This window comes from Kogia breviceps, chromosome 9 (assembly GCF_026419965.1).
Source record: "Kogia breviceps isolate mKogBre1 chromosome 9, mKogBre1 haplotype 1, whole genome shotgun sequence".
NCBI lineage: Eukaryota > Metazoa > Chordata > Mammalia > Artiodactyla > Physeteridae > Kogia > Kogia breviceps.
The window spans coordinates 108,939,427-108,962,235 of NC_081318.1; the positions used below are offsets into that span (position 1 = coordinate 108,939,427).

Here is a 22,809-nt window from a genome sequence, read left to right on the forward strand (position 1 = left end):
GAGGGCTACTCAGCACCGTTCTCGCTGCCGGGAGGACAGACGGCAGAGGCCCTTCTGCGGCCACAGAGAGACAACGCGCCTAAGAAAAGCCAGAATTGAGATGCGAATCCCCCAGGGTCACAAGCCCGGTTCCGTACCGGGCAGAACTTGCCAAGGCTATGTGTCGCATCACATGAGAAGTCACCTTTGTGGAGCTGCCGACTGACACGAGACAGTCAGAGTGCTAAGTAGCCGGGCCCCCTCTGGTGAGCCTCACCACCCAGGCAGGCGTGCAGAGTTCTGGAAGCCCTGCCTGACGGGGGCAGCAGCCAGGGCCCGGCTCTGACGGAGCTCACCTCCCAGTTTCAAGTTAAACTAGTAAACGAACCAGGTCTTTGCAGGTAGCGAGATGTGTTTTTAAAAAGTAAAGCAAGTTAAGCAAGGTAACAGAGGCTGCCTGGGGTGGAGGGGGACGGCTTTGGTGATTCTCCTGCCTCAGCTAATCAGGGAAGAGACTAAGGAAGAATTTCTGGGGACGGGAGTCAGGACACGAGTAAACCTCCAGGAAAAATGCCATATTCGGCAAAAACTACTTGGGGCCAGTGACCTCCTGACACCAGCCTCTGTTCTGGGTTGGACAGCGTCCTCCCAGATCGCATGCCTACCCCGCGCCCCAGGGCGTAACCTTCTTTAGACATAGGGTTTTGCAGACCGAATCGGTTAAAGACCTTGAGATGAAGTCATCCTGCATTTAGGAATGACTGGTGTCTGCCAGGAGAGAGGGTGATCTGGACTCGGGCCTAGGGCGGGAGGCCACGTGAAGGCCGGGGCCGAGATGGGAGGGACCTGGGGCCACCGGAGCTGGGGAGCGGGGAAGGATCCTCCCCTAGAGCCTCGGGAGGGGCACGGCCCTCCCGACACCTTGATTTTGAACTTCTGGCCTCCAGAAGTACGAGAACTGAGTAAGCTTCGGTCGTGGTAAGCCACTAAGTTTGTCGGGCTTTTTGGTGGCAGCCCTAGGAGACGAACACGGTCAGACACGGGAATAACCAGCCTTTCCTTGAGACCACGGCGCGTGAGGCACACAGGCTGCACCAGGACCACCGCCTAGCGGCGGCCACGTGACTCCGCGGCTCCATGACCGCGGTTACGGCCCTGCGAGTGCCGAGCGCGCCACGCGACGGGCGGGGGCCCGGGAGGCTCGCCCACGCCGCCGGGTGCCGGAGCCTCCGGGGCCGCGGCTGGGACAGCGACCCCGGCGCGCGCTGGAAGAGGAGAGCTGAGGCGGCCTTCCACTGCCGGCGTCGCCCGGCACCGCTGACCCCGGAGCGGCCCGGCCCGCACGAGCGGCTCACGCAGCTGCCGGCTGGGCGGAGCCCAGAACACGTTTGCGTCTGTCCGAAGTCCCCTTCTACGCCCGCTGGGGGTCGAGCGAGCAAGTTCGGAGCATCCTCAGGAGTCAATCTGCAGCACCGACGGCGCTGCCGCCCTGGGTGAGGCCACGTGAGCAGCTCAATACCGGGCTCACGGCTTCGCTCCTGGTCTCAGCTCCACCCGGCCACTGTCTGCCCCCCCCCAGCCCCTCCCTCGCTCGCGATCTAGCCTGTCGACAGGGGGACGCGTACGGAGCCCCAGGAAGCAGCGGAAACATCTATTCACCTCCTGCCACCGCACGTCAGAGCCAGCACCTGTCTGTCCGCCCGGCCACTCTGTCACCTGACAGCCTCGGCCTGGTTTGCTGGCCTTGCGATCCAGTCCTGCCTGGGCGAAAGCCACACCTCCTCCCCTGCTCCAAATTACCACAGTATCAACCAAAAGAATGCCAGGGAAATAAGAGCACTTAACATCAACCATACTGAGAGCCGCCAGTACAGAGAAAACTGCAAATGTAGCTGAATAATCAGATTTTCAATGTGCAGTGGGCCAGGCACCGATCTGAGGCAAAAGACAATTGATTCAATTTAATCCGAACTATGGAGGGGTGCACGCCACGTACACGCGTGTGGCACACACACACACACACACACACACACCCTCCCGGCAAACCCTATGCTGTCCTAGGATGGAGAACGTAATTGCCGATTTCGTGGCTGTCTTTATTTCCCCATTGCCGCTGGGGGCTCTCCCTAAGGATCCCACCATCCCGGGTGAGGGTGCAGCGGGAAGCGACGGCGGCTGCCGGTCCTGCCTCGTGGCCCTGCCTGCCCGCCTTGCAGAGCTGGGCGCCCGCCCCGAGCGTGCCCCTCTGATGTACCTTTGCGATCTGCACGCACCAGTTGAGCAGGTGCTGGGAGCCGATGCTGTCTCTGTGCTCACGGACATAGTCCAGCAGGCAGCCGAAGGGCATGAGCTGGGTGATGAGCTGCACCGTGGACGTCAGGCAGACGCCCAGGAGGCGGCAGACGTGAGGATTGTCCACGCTGGCCATCACGTAGGCTTCCTGGGGGGAGAGGAGGAGAGGGCACATCAGAAAGGCTCCCCGCCGTGGCTAAAGGAACAGGCAGACGGACCCTTTCCGGGTACAAAAGTCGAACGAGATCTTGGGTTTGGAAACGTGCGCGTGTGGAGGACAGGGGGGCCCGCGAAACGTCTAGTGCAGTGGACGTTCCCGCGGGGTCTGACGCATGCGAGGCTGTGGAGCGGCCAGGTGTCCGATGGGACACGGAGCCCTCTGAGCGCACGTGCGGATTCGGCGTCACAGAGAGGCCCAGGCAGCGCTCGCCATCGGCAAAGCGTTGGGTGAAGACGAGACCCGAGGTCTCCAAGCTTGGGCGCTGCGGAGTCCTTACGAAGACCCCCACCTCAAAGCCAAAGATGCCGCCGCTTAAAACGGTGTCAGGGCCGGTGGGAACCCGTGCTTGGGGCCCGCACCCCGGTGAAGACTTGCCCGCTGACTCCGGAGCCCCGGCCACGGGCACCGCGGAGGGAGACGCTGAGAGCTCTGGGGGGGGGGGGGGGGTCGGGAGAGGGAGGGGGACCTCACCTCCCCACGGAGCACCGGGGGCAGAGAGGGGGAGCCCCCCCGGCACTGCCGGGACCACGGGCACCGCTGCCACGCACGGCAGAGAAGCCCTTTCAGTGCACCGTTTCGGGCCCTGAACCGCACGGAGGACGCTACAGCTACGGCGATCGCAGACTCCGCTGGCGGCCCAGGACTCATTTCTGAAGAGGTGCTCCGTGTCGCCCCGCCTCAGTCTCGGGAAGGGAAATCCACGCTGCTCCGCAGAACCCACTCCCCGCGGCCCCGCCCCCGCTAATTCGGAGGCTGCCGTGGCGGGAGCCTGACACGGACCCACAGCCGGGGACTTTATTCGAAGCCTCCTGCTACCCTTGGGCGGAGGAAGGTGATTTCATTGACAGCCGGGCGCACAAGTGGGCCTCGCTTTTGCCGGACTAAGACTGAGGGAACCCTCGCTTTCCACCAATCAACTCCATCTCTTTGCCTTTGGCATCCAAAGCGGGGGTGACGTTTTATTCAGACACAACAGGGATCACCTGGTCTCCAAGAGAAGGCTCAGAGGCGCCTTTCCCCATCTGACCGCTGCTGTGCCCGGCGCGTGGGCCCTCCGTGCAGAGGGGAACCCAGCCCGGGCCAGGTGAGGGCACGCGAGGCGGCCGCGGGGGCAGGCGCCGCAGGAGCCAGAGGTGACAGCGGTGACAGCCGGGCGGAGGGGCACGTACACGTGTCCCTAAACACAAACGTGATGGCACCAGTTTCTGGCCTGCACCCCTCCCCGGGCCCCGCTGCTCCTGGGAAGCCCGCCAGGGCCTTGCAAAGCCTCTCCTCCCACAGGCCCCCTGGTGCTCCTGCGGTCTGCTCACCTGTGTACCTGGGAGGGCCTCTGTCTGCAATGCCCTCCCACCTCCTCCTTCCCTGGCGGACCCCTCCTCAGAGGGCCTCCCCGAACCCCAATCTAAGTCAAAACTCTCCTGGCATCTTGCAGTTCTTCCCTCAGCGGGGGCGGGGGGTGGGGGGCAGGCTCAGCGCGGCCTGCGAACTTGCCAGAGATGCCGATCCTTGGGCCTCACCCGGGCAGGTGTGCCGTGTGAGGTGCATGGAGCTGGGCTTGTTTACCACCTCACCTCCCAACACCTGCTCCCGCTGCGCCATTCGCGTGGCGCCCAACACACCTCTAGGCACAGAGCTGCCTCAGAAACCCCACGGCTGAGCGACACTGAAATCACATGAGACAGAGACCATGCCACGTCCACTATGGAAAGAAACCCACAGCTCTGACATCCGCTGCAGAACCCCCGATTGTCTGGACGCCGCCCTGAGTGGAGACGCCCTGCTCTCACGGGCCTTTCTCCTCGTCTGTGTTGTAAACGCAGCATCACAACAGCAGAGCAGGTGTTTAACACTATGGACCTTCTGACGGCTCTTCACCTTTGAGAAGGGCTACTGATCCGAAGTTAGAACTGGAAAAGGCCTGCAAGCGGTTTCCTCTCGAGCCATTATTTGTCTGAAGAGGACACTGAGGCCCAGTGAACGATGACCAGAGACCACGTTTCTCACGTCAGGGCGGGGCCCACTCCCAGGTCTCCCCCGGCCCAGGTCTCCCCCGGCCCAGGCCCCCCTGGTCCTCCCCCGCTTACCCCACGCACTGTGAGGCCTTGTTGGGTGCTCTGGCAGATGGGCTACCAGAAAGCTCCACACCGTAGGACACAGAAAGAGCACGTGTATAAATATAAATCTGTTTTGCATTCTCCTTCTGTTGCCTGCCCTGCGTTTCAACTGGAAAGTCTACGGAAACATCAACAGGCCATGTGATCGCCAGAAAAGCACAAATTACGTCTCTCCCCCAGTCTGGGAAACTGTACAACCATAACACCAAAGAAATCCTCTGGCTGTTCTTATTTTCTTCAGATCTGGTTGAGACCTGGAAACACGTTGCATGTGTTTTAGAGGGGAGAAAGGTCTGCAGATCAGAGCAGTCTCAGTGGCCCATCTGCTGTGGGTCGTGGGGAGCTGACCTGGGGCTCAGGGAGCAGAGCACGGGCGCAGGGGTCCCACCACACAGCGCCTGGAGCCCTGCCAGGTGCCCGCTCCTATTAAAATCTGCTACAGCCCCAGATTTCTGCACCCCGAAGCCCAGGCACAGTGGGGAGGCTGTCTGGTCGTGTGTCCTGTTCCGCGTGCGCAGGAGTTAACGTGAGCTTTGTTCTTAGCTTTGTTTCTCGTGCAATCTCAAAGGTGCACGCTGTGACCTACGGCCAGAACGCTTGGTACTCCCCAGCCATCTCTGATCGGCCGCCCCTGCCAGGCGTGCAGACTCGGAGGCTCCCAAGGCTGAGGTCAGAGTCACGTGGCAGGAGGGCCTCTGAGGCTCGGTGACCTTGAAAGTCTAGTATTTTGTCCAACCGTTGAAATTTGGGGGGGGGGGGGCCTTTCTTCTTGCCATCTCCCTCATCTGCGAACTAGTTTACGTTAAAGATTGGGGAAAAAGGATTCCACGAGACTCTCAACCCCTTCAGGAGAGGCAGACGCTTAACTTTAAGACTATTTCTGAAAGTGTCCCAGTCACTAAGCCACCACTGACGGCAGCGTGCGCCAAGGCTACAGGGTGTGTGTGCTGGACCTCAGTGCTGGCCTGGGCAGGGGAATTAAGAGTACGGGTTGCTGGAGCCATTTACAAGTGCGTGGGAGGGTTTCAAAGCCCGCGCTCAGCCCCCTGGGCTGCCGTCGCAGGATTCACTTGCCCTTTAACTCACTGTAGAAACTGGCCCTCAAATCACTGGCGGCCGCTCCAGCTTTCCCCTCCCTCAGGGGCTCCCCAGGCCACGCCCACCCCGCGAGGTCAGGCGCCCTGTGTGGGCGGGGCAGAGGGGGAGCTTCGGGAAAAGCGGGGCGGAAGGCCTCGGGCTGCCACCCCTCTGGTTGCAGACGCAGGCCCGGTGCCAGAGCGGGAAGAAGAAACCGGGGCCCGCGGGACGCAGGGGGAGAAGGAGAGCAGGACAGAGACAGCGCAAGAGGCAAAATGGGACTTTAAACTTGTTTTTCCTTTTTAACCTTGTCAGTCTTTCCTCTCTCGATCTTCTACCCCAACTCTGGCCCACGAAAGCAGATTTCCTCTAGTTTTAGGAGTCCTGGAGGGCCCTTGTCAGTGAAGCTACTTCCTTCCCAAAGTATAGCTACTGTCTTCAAGATTGCCCTTACTCTGCATAGTGAATATTGTTAAAATTCACACCTCAACGCCATTTTGTGAAAGTTATTAGAATGTCTTAAATGAGTAACGAATGAAGGAAGCAAATCCTGCGAAAAGATTTTCTTTTTAACAGCGCAGGAGAAGGAGCCTTCACGAACCTCTTATGGTTGTGGAAACAGGAGTTGACGCTACCTTAACAGACTGTGCGTTCATCTGTAAACTGTTAAAATGAAAGATAACTTTGCTTGGTAAGCTAGCATCAGTGTGGGAGACTTCCTGTTGTCTTGTGTTAGTACGTCATCCTTCATGTAGAAAATACTGGGGTGGGACTTCCCTGCTGCGATGGAAGGAGAGGAGGCTGCCTGGAGAAAATGGGGTTGGAGAGAGTGTGCTCCTGGGAAGCTCACTGTCTGAACGCTTTTTTAAAAAGGCCCGTGTTTGCTTTGCTCACTGTATATTCTCTGGGTTAGATACAAGAGTGGGGAAATGTTATATTTGAACTTTGTCCTTCGTGGCCGTAACACAAACTAAGTTCTCTAGATTTTTGACTCAGTAAAGGCAGTCGTTTTCCTTTTTCATTGACTGTTTCCCTAATTCACGGCTGAGCCCCTCCAGCTCCTCTTTCACTGGCTCTGCTTTGGGACAAGAGCAAGAGAAACCCACATGCACCACTGCAAGCGGAGGCCAGCGCTGTTAGGCCGGGACCTCAAGGGTGTGTCCACCGGAGCTTCCGGAGCTTCTACCTGCAGAGGGCTCTGCCCAGCTCCAGGCTGGCCCCTCCTGCATCCGGCCTCTTTCTAAGACTGTGCAGCCCCCACTCACTGGCTAGTGAGGGTCCAGGGAAGGTGGAAAAAGTTCAAGAGAATCACAAGTAAAAACATGTAACAATAACCTTGTGGAGCATTTCAAAGACTCCATAAAGTAGCAATCAGCAGACGCTGGCGAGAACATTTCAATTACTTTGAGAAAAAGTACAGAAGGTGAGCAACAGGTTCTAGAGCTCACAGAGCGTCACAGTGCGCACCCTAGGCACCTTTACATCTCAAAGACGAGCTGGCGGAGGAGAACAAACATGCATTTCAGAGTCAGAAGTGACCACGTGCTGGAAACCTACCCCAGCCACCTGACCCTGCGCAGCAGGCCGCCGCGGGCCTCCGTTTCTTCACTGAAGGCAGGCTTGGCGAGCACAACACCTAGAGCAGCACAGGCCCGCCGGGGGCAGTCACCGAGACGGCAGGGGTAAAGCCACTAGCACGGGGACGGCCCCTGGCGGATGCCCAGGGACCGCCGGCTTCCATACTTTTGGGGGCCGCTAAGAGAATGGAGGAGTGAGTCTTCTCTACACGAGAGAATTATACCAACTATAGCCAGAGGGAAAACAGACAGGAAAAGCGACCACTTAGAATGCGGCGATGACAGAGTCTAAAACAGAGCAACGTGCTGCCAACTACGAACAAAGGTGGCTTCTGGCTTCCAGGCCTGCAGATAGATAGAGAATAAAGCAGAAACTCACATCGAGAATTTCCTTGTTGGCTTTTGGAGATGTGGCTTCTCTTAATTCCTTGATAGCCACAGGAATTTTAACCTTCTCGCCTTCTGGGATCCAGAGTCCCTGTGACACAGAGAGGGGAAGACATTGGCTGGCAATCGTCATACACGTAAGAGGCGGCTCCTAGGCCAGCTGGGCGTCATTAGCGACCCCCCCCCCACAAAGGGCGAGGGGCTCGAGCGCAGCTCTGCACCCAAGGCCACCGGTGTTGGGAGTCACGACAGCTCAGCAGCTCTTTAGCTACCGTGTTCCAGAAATCAGAGTAGTTAGACAAAACCCCTAAGCTCGTGCCAGTTTCACAGTCAGTGTGAGTCATTTTGTCCAGAATTCTGAGATTCTGGGGCTAGGCCTAACTGAAATCAGACTATGCAATGGGCGTGTAGGAAAAAGAAATGAAGAGGAGGCTGCTCTGAGCTGGGCTTTATTCAGCTGCTGCTGTGCCGTGATAGGCGACCCTCTTTCAGACTGACTTGGGCCACCCACCCCTCGGAAAGCTCACACTGTCCTCCTGAAAATGTCTGTGCCTGTGCACAGATCTCACTGGTCCACTTACTTGTCGCTGTGATTATAAAAGATGTCCTCTCGACAACTTGAGAAAAACACTGGCATTTCCTAAACCCTCAGTGACACAAAGAGCACGTGACCACGATAAAGACCACAGCGGAAGGTGCCCGGGACCCTCGCGCGGCTCACCTTGTACACCGTGCCGAAGGCTCCAGAGCCCAGCACCTTGACCTTTTTTAATTCCGTCTCCTTTAAGATCCTCAAGAGAGCTTGGTTGGGAGCTTCTCCGCTGGGCGTCAGAGGCTCGACAAGCTGTGAGAGACAAGAGGAAGAGACGATGCCCGCCGGGCCGGGGAGAGGGGTGGCAGGTCCAGACACCAGGGGACAGAACTCGCGGCTCTCACTCCGGAGACAGGGACGCCTGTTCTAAGGAACTTGCTGAGACACTCGGAAGGAACAGGGACTGACCCCTCCCCCACCACCACCTAAAAAAAAAGGCATCCTTGAACAGAACAGCTCCTTTGCAATAAGTGAAATTTCTATTTCTGTGTCCGGGCCGAGAACACTGGGGAAGGACAGTGTTCTGTGGTGGTCACTTTGCTAACCGGTCGGGCCCCGCACAGCCGTGATGCTGTAGCTGCGGTGGGTCTCCCTCTTCCCACGGCCTCTGGCTTCTGACACGTTGTCGGACCCGGATGCCGGCTGAGGAATCACGGACAACACAGTCACAAACGTGGCTCCAAAAGGAGCAGCCGCTGGTGTGGACAACGCCATTTTCCAAAGTAACACCTCCTGAGCTCGCAGCTCTGCGCACCAGCCTTCCCCTTGGCCGGCCCGAGCGCCCGCCCCACGTGGGCTTGGTAACCGGCCGTGGGACTTCCCCTAGACACAGCTGCATTCCCCGGGATACAAGTACTAACGTGAGCACGTAGTTGCTTATAACTGGACGTGCAGAGAGTCTTCCGACTTTTTTTCCCCCGCGATAAACAGCACAGCAATCCTCTGGCTGCCGCGCCTCCCCGCCCCCTCGCGCGCGGCGCTCACCTCGCGCTCCTGCAGCAGCCGGCGCAGCGTGCGCTTGCGGACGATGCGGCGCCTGCGCAGAAAGAGGCCGACGCCCAGGGCCAGCACCACAGCCAGCAGCAGGGCGCCCACGATCCCGGTGGCGATGGACGGAATCCTGGGCCTGGAACGAGATGGACACACAAGGGGGTGAGGTTTGTTACGTTGGCATTTCACGTATTTCCCGTACGTTCTGATAGCATGACGTCATTGAGGGCAGGCCCAGAAAGTGGGCTACAGCGCAGCTCGTAAAGGAGAAAGGAGGGCGGACTTCGAGCCCCTGCCCAACTTCCTTCAGTATAGGAGCCTGCTTTGTCGCATGTTTTACACTGAGGTATCATTTGGACTATTTCCTGTAGCGATCATACTTTTCATCTGTTGATTAAGAAAACACATCATTTAAAAAGTAACTCCGAGTTCGGTCATGCTTTTCGTATGAATCTGTGTGGCTCCCCGGAGTGTCTCCACGCGTTTGAGGCACGCCCTCCGCACGTGACACTTGCGATGTCTGCTGGCCAGGCCGGAAGGAGGGGCCCTTTCAAACCTGTGGAGGCTTCCCGAGGGGTCCGGGGCTTTCAAGATGGGACCAGAGCCGTAGGAAGTGCTGTATGCAAGAGCGTGGAGCGGGTGAGGAAGTGATAGGATTTCCACACGGACAGCAGAGCTGTCATGGATGAGTGATGTCATCCTGCAGCCACCCCTCCCCCCATAGAGCTCGGGGACAGCAAACACCCAAAACTCAGGTTCTAAAGCTCACGGGGAAAGAACCGTCTGAATTAGTAGATTCTGAATTTAGAATCTTCATAAAGCTTTTATTCTCCAGCACCTGTGCCATCTAAGCTTCTGGCAAACTTCATATTTTCAGGTAGAAATGTTAACGAATATCAAAGATTAATCAGTAGCACCGTTTGCACCTAAAAAAATGTGCCAGCGTTCTTACGGATTTCTCATAAGTGGGTCAGATGTACTTCACGTAAATCGTATTTACGACACTTTCTTCTTAGCAAGTGCAAAAGTCATCTCCTGAGTTATACCATCTTCCCAATTAATGCGGTTTGAATTAACGGGTTTTTACCATTTTGAAGGGGACATTGAAAGATATAAGGAATAATTTGTACAGAGTATGTGTTCCATGGGAAGCAGGGGGAGTGAAAAGAGAAGAAAAAAATTAAAAGGGTAAATATAACAAAGAATGGTCGTTGACTGGTTTCAGGGTTGGGGATGTGACGGAAAATCTCATTACTAAGACGCTGATTGAAGCACGAAGAGAGGACGAAGCTTGCTGGTGTCCTCGTGGCTCAAGCGAAGAGGGGCGTAAAAGGAAATCTTTATCTTTGAGAAACTGCCCGATTTGTCTTTAATGTCTCACTTGATAGCAGGAGGGAATCAGTTATCTTGGCTAATTCTTCGGCAAGAGACCGAGCTGACTGGCGCTGAGCAAGGTTGTTGAGGGGAGGAGTTTTGTAAACATTACTGGAGATGGCAGAGGTTCCCGGATGTTTGGCTGGTGTTTGGGGATATCTGGTCAGTGTCTTGTGTATAATTCTGATTCTTCGAGAGACATTATTAATTGCTAATATCACTCTTTCCTGATGAGTCTGGACAGGAAGTCCCAACTCTGCTTTTCTCTGTGCAGCATTTCAGGCAATGACGGCAAAGTGATCACAACTGAAATGCTGACGGAAGTCCTGTGTTTAGAAAAGGAAGTAAGGGGAGAAATGCTCCCAAGGTGGGGTTCTGTCATTGAACAGAAAGGTCATTCAAACCCAGGTTTGTGGTAGGGCCAACTGGGTCAGCGAGGGAAGTCCTACCTAGGGAGCAGGGCTGCATGTAGAAGCGCTGGGCAGTGAGGGGGGCTCTGCGTGGAGGAGGCCCAGCACTCATGTCCTGCCCCCCCCCCGCCCCCCCAGCCCCGGAGCACAGCCAGCAGCGTGGGCAGGGTGAGCTCGGCTAGGAATGCCCAGGCTGGCCCAGGGCGAAGGGAGAACCGGCCAGGGCAGAGGGCAGTCAGAAAAGAGGGAAAGCATTACCCTCGCCCATGGCGCTCTCGGTCATTTCTGATCAGGTCATCACATACAAAGTGTCACACTTACCCATTCACTGCACAGCCTTCCAGACCTGGCCCAGCACAGCTGTAGGAATTGAAAGAGAAATACACATTTCGATCATTTTACTTCTTTAGCACTTTTTCTTGGAGAGTTTTTATTAAATCATAAGGCAGTGTGTGTTCAATTACTTTCAAATCATTACAATCACAGTGCGTCTCAACATTGCTTAAGCATTTGTTTATTATGCATTTATTCATTTGTTCCTTCACTCAGCAAGGATTGTTGAGTGTCTACTTTGTGATAGGGATTGTTCTAGCATTGAACAAAGTAGACATTTCTGGTCTTCATTATTGACATGTTTTCATGTCTTCCATTTCACGGAGGTTCAGCGGGCCCACCGCTGGCTCTAGAACATCAATGTGGTCAGGAGGTAGAGAACCATTTCCTGGGGCACACTGATTAAGGAGCAGGACAGACGAGTGAGGACATGCGTCTCAGGGGCGGGGAAACGGGGACAATGATTTCAGACCCAGAAAGCCAGGGGCTGGCTCCGTCCACTTCCACACGACTGCGATGCTGTACGTCAAGCAGGGACATCATCTGTCCTAACGTGACCCCTCAGCAGCTGGGTTCCCGTTCTGTGGGGCACCACCATCTGTTATTTTGATTACAGGATGATGGTTGAAAAGGCAGACTAAGTTGGCTTTGAAGGACAGCAATGTTTGTCAATAAAAACGTCAACAGGAAAATAAAATATTCCAGTTAAATGGAGAAGACGGATGTTCACGGCCTGGGGAGAGAGGAAGCAGCCCGGTTCAGGTACGTGAAGAGGACCGGTGCTTGTTAGATGTGCACTGTCAACTGGTTCTAGTCATTTTCGGTCTCGTTCCAAGGGCTCTGATCTCTATACTCTACTCCTCTTAGTTTTGAGGGTCTGACACCTCTTTTCCGTGGTGTCAGACGATGCAGTCCCGGCCCTGCAAGCTTTCGAGCCTTCACCCGCACACCCGCCACTGGCTTCTTCGGGCAGTGGAACACACAAGGAGTTCTCCTTTTTTCACAGTCTTTTATCTCCTGAGATCATCATCAGAGACAACATTCTCTAATGGATATAACCGCAGGTAAAATGAACCCCTCCTCAAAATACCCCTCCTCACTCGTGTTTTTATATTTGCCCATAATGCCTGTTTAGTTTCCAGACTGTAAGAGAATGGGAACTGTATGCATAGTGGTGCAAACTGGAATTGCAAACTTTGGACCAGAAGCAGGGTTTCATGCAGCCTCTGAAAGTGCTGCTGGGAAACCTCTGGAGTTTCTAGCAAGAAGCTCTGGACAAGGGAGATGCTCACAGGGAGAGCTCGGCCAGTTTACATTTGAAGAGATGATGGACAAGGGCAGTGACTGGACAGGTGCCCTAGAGGGGACCATCTGGGTATCGAAGGATTAAGAGGTCCTTGGGAAAGCTGATGGCGCCCTGCACAGTTCTGCAGAAATGATTGTCAAATATCAAGCAAAAGAGGCCATATCGTGCTGTTATTTAATTCTGTCAGAAAAATTATTCCTTGTCTCCCACTTGATTTACTATTATTTTGTTACATGTAATTAAAATAGGCAAAATTTCATGTTATTTCGTTTAATTTATCGGCATAAAATTTCAAAGAAACCTTCCCCTGACGACTTACTATAAAATGTGGTTCCATTTAAATGTGGGTTTGCGGACTTCCCTGGCGGCGCAGTGGTTTAGAATCCGCCTGCCAATGCAGGGGACACAGGTTTGAGCCCTGGTCCGGGAAGATCCCACATGCCGCGGAGCAACTAAGCCCGTGCACCACAACTACTGAAGCCTGTGCGCCTAGAGCCCGTGCTCTGCAACAAGAGAAGCCACGGCAATGAGAGGCCCGCGCACCACAACGAAGAGTAGCCCCCGCTCGCCGCAGCTAGAGAAAGCCCGCGCGCAGCAGCGAAGACCCAACGCAGCCCAAAATAAAATATAAATAAGTAAAATAATAAGTAAATAAATACATAAATAAAAGTGGATTTGCTTCAAGTTTGCTGACCCATTCCCTGGGGTAAGCAGACCTGCCCTGTGGGAAGGGCACGGCTTCTGGAAGCAAGCATGTGCCTGTAACCTGGGCTCTGTCACTGCTGGCTGATGAGTCGTGGTGACCCCAGAGCCTTTCTAAGTGTTTCTTTAACAATACAAATGGGGAAAGCAGTGCATTCGCTCTTAGTCATCGTTGAGACTATGTGTTTGTTGACGCTGTGCGCGTCGCAGATACACAATAAAAGACATGTTTTCTTCGTTCCCCTCTCACCCCATCAATATTTCTCCATATTTAAAAAATTAAATCCATTTTTAGTACACAATTCCTCTGGGAGAAGATAGAGATAGTAATAACAAGATTACGGAAAACTATATATTTTTCTACCAATGCTAGATGCTTACAGACACACATTTATTTCCCCAAGATAGAAAAAACAGGAAAAATATATTTATTTTATATAGGTGGTATAATTCTATTTTAGAGGATCTGCTCCGAAATTGCTTATTTTGGGGAATATGAAAAAAATAGACTAAGTGAAAAACTAGCAAATTACAGTTTATACTATGTTTTGTAGAGTTTGCAGAGTGGTCAGTATAACCAGTGTGCTGGTATACCCAAAGGGAAAAATATGAAAAATCTGGAAACTCCTACCAAGGAGGTATTTGGTAAAGTTCAGAATTCATTCTGGACTTTAAAAAAAGCATTTAAAAGTAGGAATAGATAACTTTCTTTAACAAGATAATAAGAATCTCACACTAATAGCAAATAGTGTTCTTAATGGTGACTTATTATAGCCATTCCCACCACCATCAGATGTAAAATTCTGATGTCCACTACCATTGTATCTGATATTACTCTAGAAATTCTGGCCTTTGTAATATGACTTGAAACTTTTGGAAAAGGGATACAGATACCATTACTGGAGATGATGTAACTCTTTTCCTGGAAAATTCAAGACCATGAACTAAAACGCTAATTTCATTTTTATTATTATTATTATTTTTTTTTGCGGTATGCGGGCCTCTCACTGTTGTGGCCTCTCCCGTTGCGGAGCACAGGCTCCGGACACGCAGGCCTAGCGGCCATGGCTCACGGGCTTAGTTGCTCCGCGGCATGTGGGATCTTCCGGGACCAGGGCACGAACCCGTGTCTCCTGCATTGGCAGGCGGATTCTCAACCACTGCGCCACCAGGGAAGCCCTAAAACGCTAATTTCAAAGGCAGTTCAGTAGAGACCACCGATACGAGATGAATATACAGCTCCACCAAAAAAAAAATCAAAAGCTATCTTATATATTAAATAAATGAGAAGGTATACTAGAAAACAAGGTCTATTTCACAGTAGCAAAAATAAATACAAAATGTTTAGGCAGAACATGAAAGAACACAACTAAAACTTTACTAAAATATAAAAAAGAATATCTGAATGTATGAAGAAATTATCATTTCCTGACTGGGAGTACAAAATATTGTAAAAATGTTAGCCCTACTCAAATTAATTAATTGGCTTTAGTGGCGTGTGTGTGTGTGTGTGTGTGTGTGTGAAACTTGGTAAAATATTCCAGGTCACATGCAAACCACACAGGAAATGCCCAGGCTTCCTACATGTTAGCTGGGGAGTCAGCTGCCCGGGACTGAAACTCTTGGACCACAGGGTCGTGGAGAGACGGAGCCCTTCCATTTACTCTCATGATGGCTGAAACTCAAGAAGGAAGGTGGAACGATGGAAGTTGGCCAGCCATGACCAGTCATGACCAGTCCTTCCCAAATCGCTTGTCTCCGGGCCCAGGCTCTTCCATATAAATGCAGTTAAAATAGGTGTTTTGGAAAAACTTAGGACATACTTGGAAAATTTTCAAGACTCCTGATGTTTGGAAGTCTGACTGGAAGGTTCCGCACCCCTTCAGAACACTAACCATCCCTGTCACGGTCATAATTACCACCGTCACTACCAGCAGCACCGGCACTGTTACCTCCTTCACCAGCATTATAACTGCCACCATCGTTCCTGCCACCTCGTCACCAGCTCCGCACCGCCATCGTGTGGTCCACGCGCTATTTTAAGTACACTACACGTGTTCACTCAAGATCTCAAAAATCCTGTGAGCCGTGCAGCCTTACGATCCTCATTTACAGGTGAGGAACGTGAAGCACAGAGAGGTTAAGACACTTCCCCAAGTCCACACAGCTAGTAAGAGATGGCTCCAGAGAAGAGCAACGGTGCCCAATAAATTTGAGGATTCTGAGAGAGAGAAGGGAATGTGAAATACATGGGACAACTTCTCCTTCTGATTTCTAGCAGTCCAATTTCATTGTCAAATTTATCACTTTAGTAAATAAGATATATACGTTCTGAGTGCTTCCGCTAATTGCAGTCAAGATAGTTTTAATTTCCCCGTTAACAGCAATCAACTAGCTAAAAGAAAAAGCACCTTTAGGCAACATTCCAGGCAATGTTATCTTCTATTAATTGTAAACCAGTAAAAGATTCCCACAGGAATCACGGTCATCTGGAAAGAGATACATAGAGAGAGAGAAACCTTTGGGGACGGGGCAGGACCTCTGCTCTCGTTCCCCCTGTCCCTTCTTCTTGTTGTTGGGACATGCTGGCACCGCAGAACAGGGCCCCGGCACGAGACACACCTGGAGAGGCTAAGGGGCTGTCCCACCAGCACCGTGATCTGCCCTCAAGCATTCTCATTGCTGCTGCCGTGGCCGTGGGACCAGATCATCTGGAGGAACCGACTCCAATACAAACCTCTGTACTTGACTGACTGGAAAGTCCAGAGACGTTTCCAGTCTACAGATTGGCAAGATGGGAAAAGCACCCTGGTTCTTCTGCCTTTTCCTTTGCAGACCCAGAGCTTCCTGCACTCACCCGTAGGTGCAGCTGGGGTGGCACAGGTGACACACGTGATTGGCATCCGCATACTTCCAGATCAGGGTGCTGTTTTCTCCTGTGACTCCAGCAGGGCAGGTCTTGACGCAGTGAGGGCCGTCGATGTTGTGGGCACACTTTACACAGCTGCCTGGTCCCTGCACCGAGGTGGAAAGACTGTTTCGTAAATCAAACATTTACTTAATGTCTCTCTCTCTTTTTGAGAACGAAGTAACTTTTTACTTAAAATGCTTATCGTGAAAAAAAAGCAAACGACGTGGAAGTTCTTAAAGTGGACAAGCTCTCCTGGGACCGCCTAACTGATGTGACCACGGTTAACAGCTGAGAATAAAGTCTTCCCGACTTTAAACGTGTATTTTATATACATACACACACACACACATATATATATAAAACATGAAAGAAACTGTACTATGTGCTTTATTACATTTTCACTTAATACACTGTGGGCATCCTTCCTTGTCAAAGTATTCTTGATTGGCCTACGTGTATAAGTATATCCTTATTGGTCAGATGGACTTCCTTGTGAATCGTGTTTGGAGTTGAGGGGGCCTCTGTGGGAAGCTGTACTCACCAAGGCCAAGCTGGGAAAACCCACACCTACATTTCTCCAGTGTTGAGAAGGTGGCACGTGGAAGCGCAGTGGTGGCTGCGTAATTAACTGTGCAACATGCTTAAGTTTGACTCTGTTGGTCAAATGCGAATGCGTCGGTAAAACCCACAGAAGTGAATGCCTTGGGGCTGCTTGGGTTGTGTCCGCACACTTCACAAAGGGCTGAAATAACGTGGGGAGGGGACGGTCTGCCTGTTGGCTCAGGGCTCTCATGTCTCAAAGACTGAGCATTCCCAGAGCCAGAACAATCAGATGACTGAGTCAGTCAGCATCACCCGTTATTCTTTTTCACTGATGACAATTTTTTTTTTTTTTTTTTTTTTTTTTTTAAATTTTATTTACTTGAGCCCAGCCGCTCCGCGGCATGTGGGATCTTCCCGGACCGGGGCACGAACCCACGTCCCGCGCATCGGCAGGCGGAGTCTCAACCACTGCGCCACCAGGGAAGCCCCACTGATGACAATTTATCCGAACACCAACCGAGAAACCAGTGGTTTCCTTTGTAACCAGCCATTTGGGCAGCCGGTACCTCAAAACTGAGCCTTACCGTCTTCTGTCTGATTTAAAGAACTTCGGAAAAATGTTTTCCGTTACTAGATTTAGATATGGCTGTTGAAATTCAAATCCAAACAGAGCTCCTCATATAAATAATACTGAGAATTAACAACATGAGCACACTGGTGTGAGAGGGACCTGCATTCTCACACTCTCTAAATGATTATTACTGAACATGTAGATGTGAAACTGAATTTTGTTTTTGTTTTTGTTTTTTTTGCAGTACGCGGGCCTCTCACCGCTGTGGCCTCTCCCGTTGCGGAGCACAGGCTCCGGACGCGCAGGCTCAGCGGCCACGGCTCACGCGCCCAGCCGCTCCGCGGCACGTGGGATCCTCCCGGACCGGGGCACGAACCCGCGTCCCCTGCATCGGCAGGCGGACTCTCAACCACTGCGCCACCAGGGAAGCCCAAAACTGAATTTTGAAAACCCTTCCTTTGCGATTAAAAAACACTCTTCAAATAACGATAAACTCATGCTAAATAAGAATTTGGTGATATTTGATTAAGACGATAAAGCAATGATGACATGCCAGGAACACTGAAGGCTGCCTGTGGGTGTGCCCCGTCCACAGGGCGCCCTGATCTGTGGCGTGAGGACGTGGGCAGCAGCACGTGCCTCTGGGGTTGGACAGAGAAGGGGGATGCCCGTGCCAGCAGGGTATGTGCCGACTTCCCCTCGGTCACAGCCCCCGACGGCCGTGAGATGGCACGGCCTCAAGTGTGGGCAGGGAGTGCGCTGGATGCGCGTCCCAGCAGGGTGACGGGGCTGAGGGTCATCCTTTGGGGCTACGGCTGACGTGTGGGGTGACATCCAACATGCTCCTTACGTGTCCCGTGCAGGTCACGTTCATGGCTTGGGGCAGGCATTCCGGATGGCACTGCACGCACTCGGCGTTCTCAACGAACTCCCTGGGCTCTCTGATGGGAGAAGACGGGAAACTGGTCAGTGCCGTCCCTGGAGACCCTGCTGCAGCATGCTGTCTGGGTTCACCTGTCTGAGAGCTCAGATGACACAAATCACCTCTCTTAGAAAGTCAAAACCGTTTTAGGTAAAAGTCGAATGGCCGGGAATCTAGGACTATACTGTAAGGTAATAAACTGATTCTTGTCGGCGGAATCTTTGGTCATCTTCTGGAACAAAAACATCAGCTTCCATTATAATCAAAACATCTTCCCTACATTTTGTTCTCCAGGCACAGTTTTTGAATATTAGATAAGCAAGGCAACACATGGGAAGAAAAAAAAAAGAAGAAGAAAACAGCCTTTAAGATATCAGTCCTTAAGATGTAAAATACTCCCTCCAATATCAGATTCATGGATATTTAAATTAAGCTGCAAAGAAATGGTATCTAGACTAATGCCTGGGAAAAGGAAAGACAGCTATTAAAAGTTTCCTCAATGGTTATTCTTAAAAACAGAAAGTAGGGAACACAGGCGTGAAAAATTTTGCTTGTACTATTTTAACCATTCCTCAAACTTAGATTAACGTTAAGCGACAAGCTGATGTTTGATTGCAAAGACGCTGTAGTTGTGGCAGCTGTTAAGACGCCTGGTAATTAACCAGGCAGTGAACAAGGAGTGTTTACACCCAAAGACGTGGTCCGCGCGTCCCCTCAGGCAGATGGCACCAATTAAACCAAATATGCCGCGGGGCTTTTCCCGTGTGCTTCTTCTCTGGGTTACCACACCTACTGCAGGAGCCAGCCTCGCAAGTGGAACAGGGGCTGCTGGACACTGCGGTTCTCTAACGGGCAGACCCGGGTGCCGCCGCCGTGGCTATTTTAATCACCTTGTCGCTTCAAAGACAAGTCAGCACCGAAGACATGAGAGCTTAGTGTCTGCAGCTGTGAGGACTGCACCAATATTGCTCACTTGTTGAAACAATACTATCAATTATGCAAATTACTCTGTTAGGCTAATGAGCCTATCAGCTAAAGATTCTTACAGAATGAAACTTGCTCTTCTCATCCTGCTTCCGAGTATTTCTGAGCTGAGCTGTAGCCCAAGCCCTGATGGTGAAACAGAAAGGAAGATTTCCTAGAGCCACATCTGTAACTCCTACGCTCTTCTCTATCATGAAATTTCTCTTTTTCTTTAAATTTTTTTTAAAAAAATTGCCAGTCTCTATGCTTCCATTTTACTTTCCTATTAATTTATTTTAGTCATTATTTGTGGTCACTCAAAGCCTTACTCAATATCAAAATTCCTATAGAATCAACAGACTGTACTTTTTATTGATTGCAATAAATTCAACAAATGTTACACAACTGTTTATTTCTTTGTCCATGGGTATATTTGAAGTTATTTGCACTGTTCGGTGTGTCTTGAACATAAACAAAAATTAACCAGGAGCTGTGTTTTGACACAGCAGGAACGCTGTGCTACAATGGCCATCTGAACCATGGAAGGCTGTTCTGTTTGTCTTGGGAACTTTGTGCAGCTAGGAAAAATATAAGATATTTCCAGATAAAGAGGGACTCTATAAATTGGGTTGGATTAAGTCATGAAAAAAGTTTGTTCACTTCCCTTTGTGATTAACAGTTTTCAACAAACAAAAACAAAGGAAAAGGAAGAAAAGGAAAATAATCCGACTGATTAACCATAAACCTATAGAACAATCCTAAGTCTTATTTTTTTAAATCAAAACATAGGGATTAAAAAACAAAGCCTCTTACCCGTTTAGAACGTTGCACTTCTCCACACACTCCTTGCCGCGGCTGAAGTTCCGGCAGGACACGCAGTCTTTGGGTTTCGGACCCCAGCAGCCCTCTGACGAGCACAGAGGGTCACAGACGTGGCCCGTGGCCTCTGCGAAGACAGGGTGAGCCTCACGGGTCGGCCAAGGAAGCGGCCGAGGGCCCAGCGGGTGAGGTGCTCAAACACACGCTGGGGCCCCGGGAAGAAGCAGTGACGCAAGCAAAAAAGGGCTTCCGGAGGCCCACTGCGAGTCCCCTTTGCCCTGCTGGGTGCTGAGTGTACCCGGATGAAACACCCGGAGCTGCCGGAACAGCTCGGGAAGCGTGTGCTTCCTTGCCGTGTGCAAGGCACACAGAATTTCACCAATTCTCTCAACTGCACTGTGGTGTGGGAATCATTATTACCTCCATTCCATGGATGAGGAAGCCAAAGCCCAAAGATTTACGTAAAGTGATGAAGGTCTCAAAGCTAGGAAGGGCTCGGGCCAGGATGTGAACTCACGTCTGCTTCTGTCGGTGGCCAGTGTCTCAGCACAGGCTATGGTGCAGGCCCCGCTTCAAAAGCTGACTGTGGCGCTAAACTCAGAACCGGAAATGCCCATGTGAAACAGTCATCGCGTTCCGGTGTGTGTGTGTGTGCGCGTGCACGTGTGTGTCTAGCTATAGCCTTTGGGGATGAAATGAGCAGGGCGGAACACAGCTAAAATGCAATATAACTGGGGGAAGGGGCGGGGCAGGATGGTGGGATAAACTGACACGTGGACACTAATATGTATAAAACATAACTAATAAGAACCTGCTGTATAAGAAATAAAATAAAATTTTAAAAATGCAATATAATTAATACTAAATTTAGTTCTGTAAATTACCAATAATTGATAGCCTAGACTTCAAGGCAAGTTCATCCTATGAAGTGAGAATGATCTAGAAACAATTCTGATGAACTTCACAATTAAGAATATACAGGGCTTCCCTGGTGGAGCAACGGTTGAGAGTCCGCCTGCCGATGCAGGGGACGCGGGTTCGTGTCCCGGTCCGGGAAGATCCCACGTGCCGCGGAGCGGCTGGGCCCGTGAGCCGTGGCCGCTGGGCCTGTGCGTCCGGAGCCTGTGCTCCGCAACGGGAGAGGCCACAGCAGTGAGAGGCCCGCATACCGAAAAAAAAAATAAATAAATAAAAAAATAAACGACCCGTTGGAACCGTCTCCACAATCGACCAAAGTGATGACTCACTGCACTCTTTCTCACTCCTGTTGTTTATAATTTTGGTTTTCTGATTTGAGGTCCCAAAGAGTTTTTTCCAGTTTATTGTATCTGCGTAGCACAACTTTCGGTTTCCTGAAATGATCACATCTCCATCACTTATCTCCTTGAGGGAGCGTAATCCCAAGGACGTTATATCCAGGCCAACAACCGCAAGAGAAAACTGACCACTAAGTTGGAGAGAAGAAAAACAATGTCGTGAAAAATTATGAAAACACAGTATCACTAAAAACTTTGCTTTCCTGCACCACTTTAGATTTACCACAGACTGCCTTCCACGGGGTGTTAAATCGTGTTGTGGAAGGTATGTATTGCAACTTTGGAAAATTGCAAGTGCTTTTTAAAGCTAGTTCAGGGAAAAGCTAGTTCCTTGTTCATTTATTATCTCTAATCCCAGTGGCAGACTAGGGGTTGAATAAATGTCTTGATGTCATTATTTGATTTGCTGCATTTTAATTTTGCCTGGGAATTGAGAACATGTTCTGACTTCTCAAATATCCAAATACACTTAAAAAAATCATAGGTTCATCTATCCATCCACCCATCCACTTACTGAACAAACATTTGAGGTAATATGTGACTAATTCTATTCTATTTCTAGGTTAAGTGTGTTTCCTATTCTCAAAAAACCTTTTGTCTAGTGATGACACAATCATATGAGTAGATAATTTTAACCCAGCAGGGGTACCACAGAGGCAAAGAGTAGGGGTCTAAACAAGTCTGGGGAGGGGCTCTCCCGGAAGTGGTGATAACTGATTTCAGGACCTCGGGTGCAGGAACCATGATATTTTCTTCGCTACCCAACCCTGCGCTAGGATCCTACCGGGTGATCAGTACGTGTTCATCAGGTGACCAGGTGGAAGGTATCCCGACTAAATGGAAGGAAGTCCTGAACCACCTGCAGGAGCACGTGACAGGCACTGAGAACCACGAACTACTGCTGGAGGTGGGGGGCGGCCTGGGGGGCGGCCGGGGAGGGAGGAAGAGGCCAGAGCATGGACCACGTTAGACACCACGTGGAGGAGGTTTTTGTCTGCAGATGATGGGACACCACAGGAAGGAGATTTGCATTTTTAGGAAGCTCACTGGACACCAGGACGTGGAATGGGCCAGTTGAGACAGTACAGTAGAGAGAGTGAGAATGGACGTGTGAGATGACAGAAGTCAGAGCATAACCTGGAGACCCCTTCTCCTTGTTTCTTTTTCTCTCCCCACCCTTTCCTCCCCCTTCCTCCCACAGCCTGGCTCCTGTGTATTAGACCTGTGCCCGTGCTGTTAGGAAAATCCCCCCCAAACTGTGCCCAGGGGAGGCAAGGCGGCAGAGACAAAGCTGAGGTCTTCCCTGCGGGGCAGGTCTGGCTTTGCTGAGAACCAGGGGCCACACTGTCCCAGGAGGGATGGTGCATCATGGGACTTCTCAGCAAATGTGAAAAGGAACAAAGTCATCTTT

At 51.5% G+C, this 22,809-nt stretch overlaps 1 protein-coding gene across 8 annotated transcripts in view; it reads right to left on the reverse strand.

Moving 5' to 3' along the window:
- Window positions 1-22,809, reverse strand: part of EGFR (epidermal growth factor receptor) — a 195,482-nt gene that overhangs the window by 18,788 nt on the left and 153,885 nt on the right. For 6 of the 8 annotated variants that reach the window (XM_067042915.1, XM_059074569.2, XM_059074568.2 and 3 more), the window contains exons 12-20: window positions 21,330-21,529; window positions 20,077-20,209; window positions 18,229-18,319; window positions 16,211-16,368; window positions 11,334-11,372; window positions 9,223-9,364; window positions 8,368-8,490; window positions 7,639-7,737; window positions 2,234-2,419 (exon numbers count right to left, since the gene is read on the reverse strand). In XM_067042915.1, coding sequence (XP_066899016.1) covers window positions 2,234-2,419; window positions 7,639-7,737; window positions 8,368-8,490; window positions 9,223-9,364; window positions 11,334-11,372; window positions 16,211-16,368; window positions 18,229-18,319; window positions 20,077-20,209; window positions 21,330-21,529 — 1,171 coding nt within the window. The remainder of the gene's footprint in view (window positions 1-2,233; window positions 2,420-7,638; window positions 7,738-8,367; window positions 8,491-9,222; window positions 9,365-11,333; window positions 11,373-16,210; window positions 16,369-18,228; window positions 18,320-20,076; window positions 20,210-21,329; window positions 21,530-22,809) is intronic. The other 2 variants (XM_067042919.1, XM_067042917.1) reach the window with 1 other exon arrangement.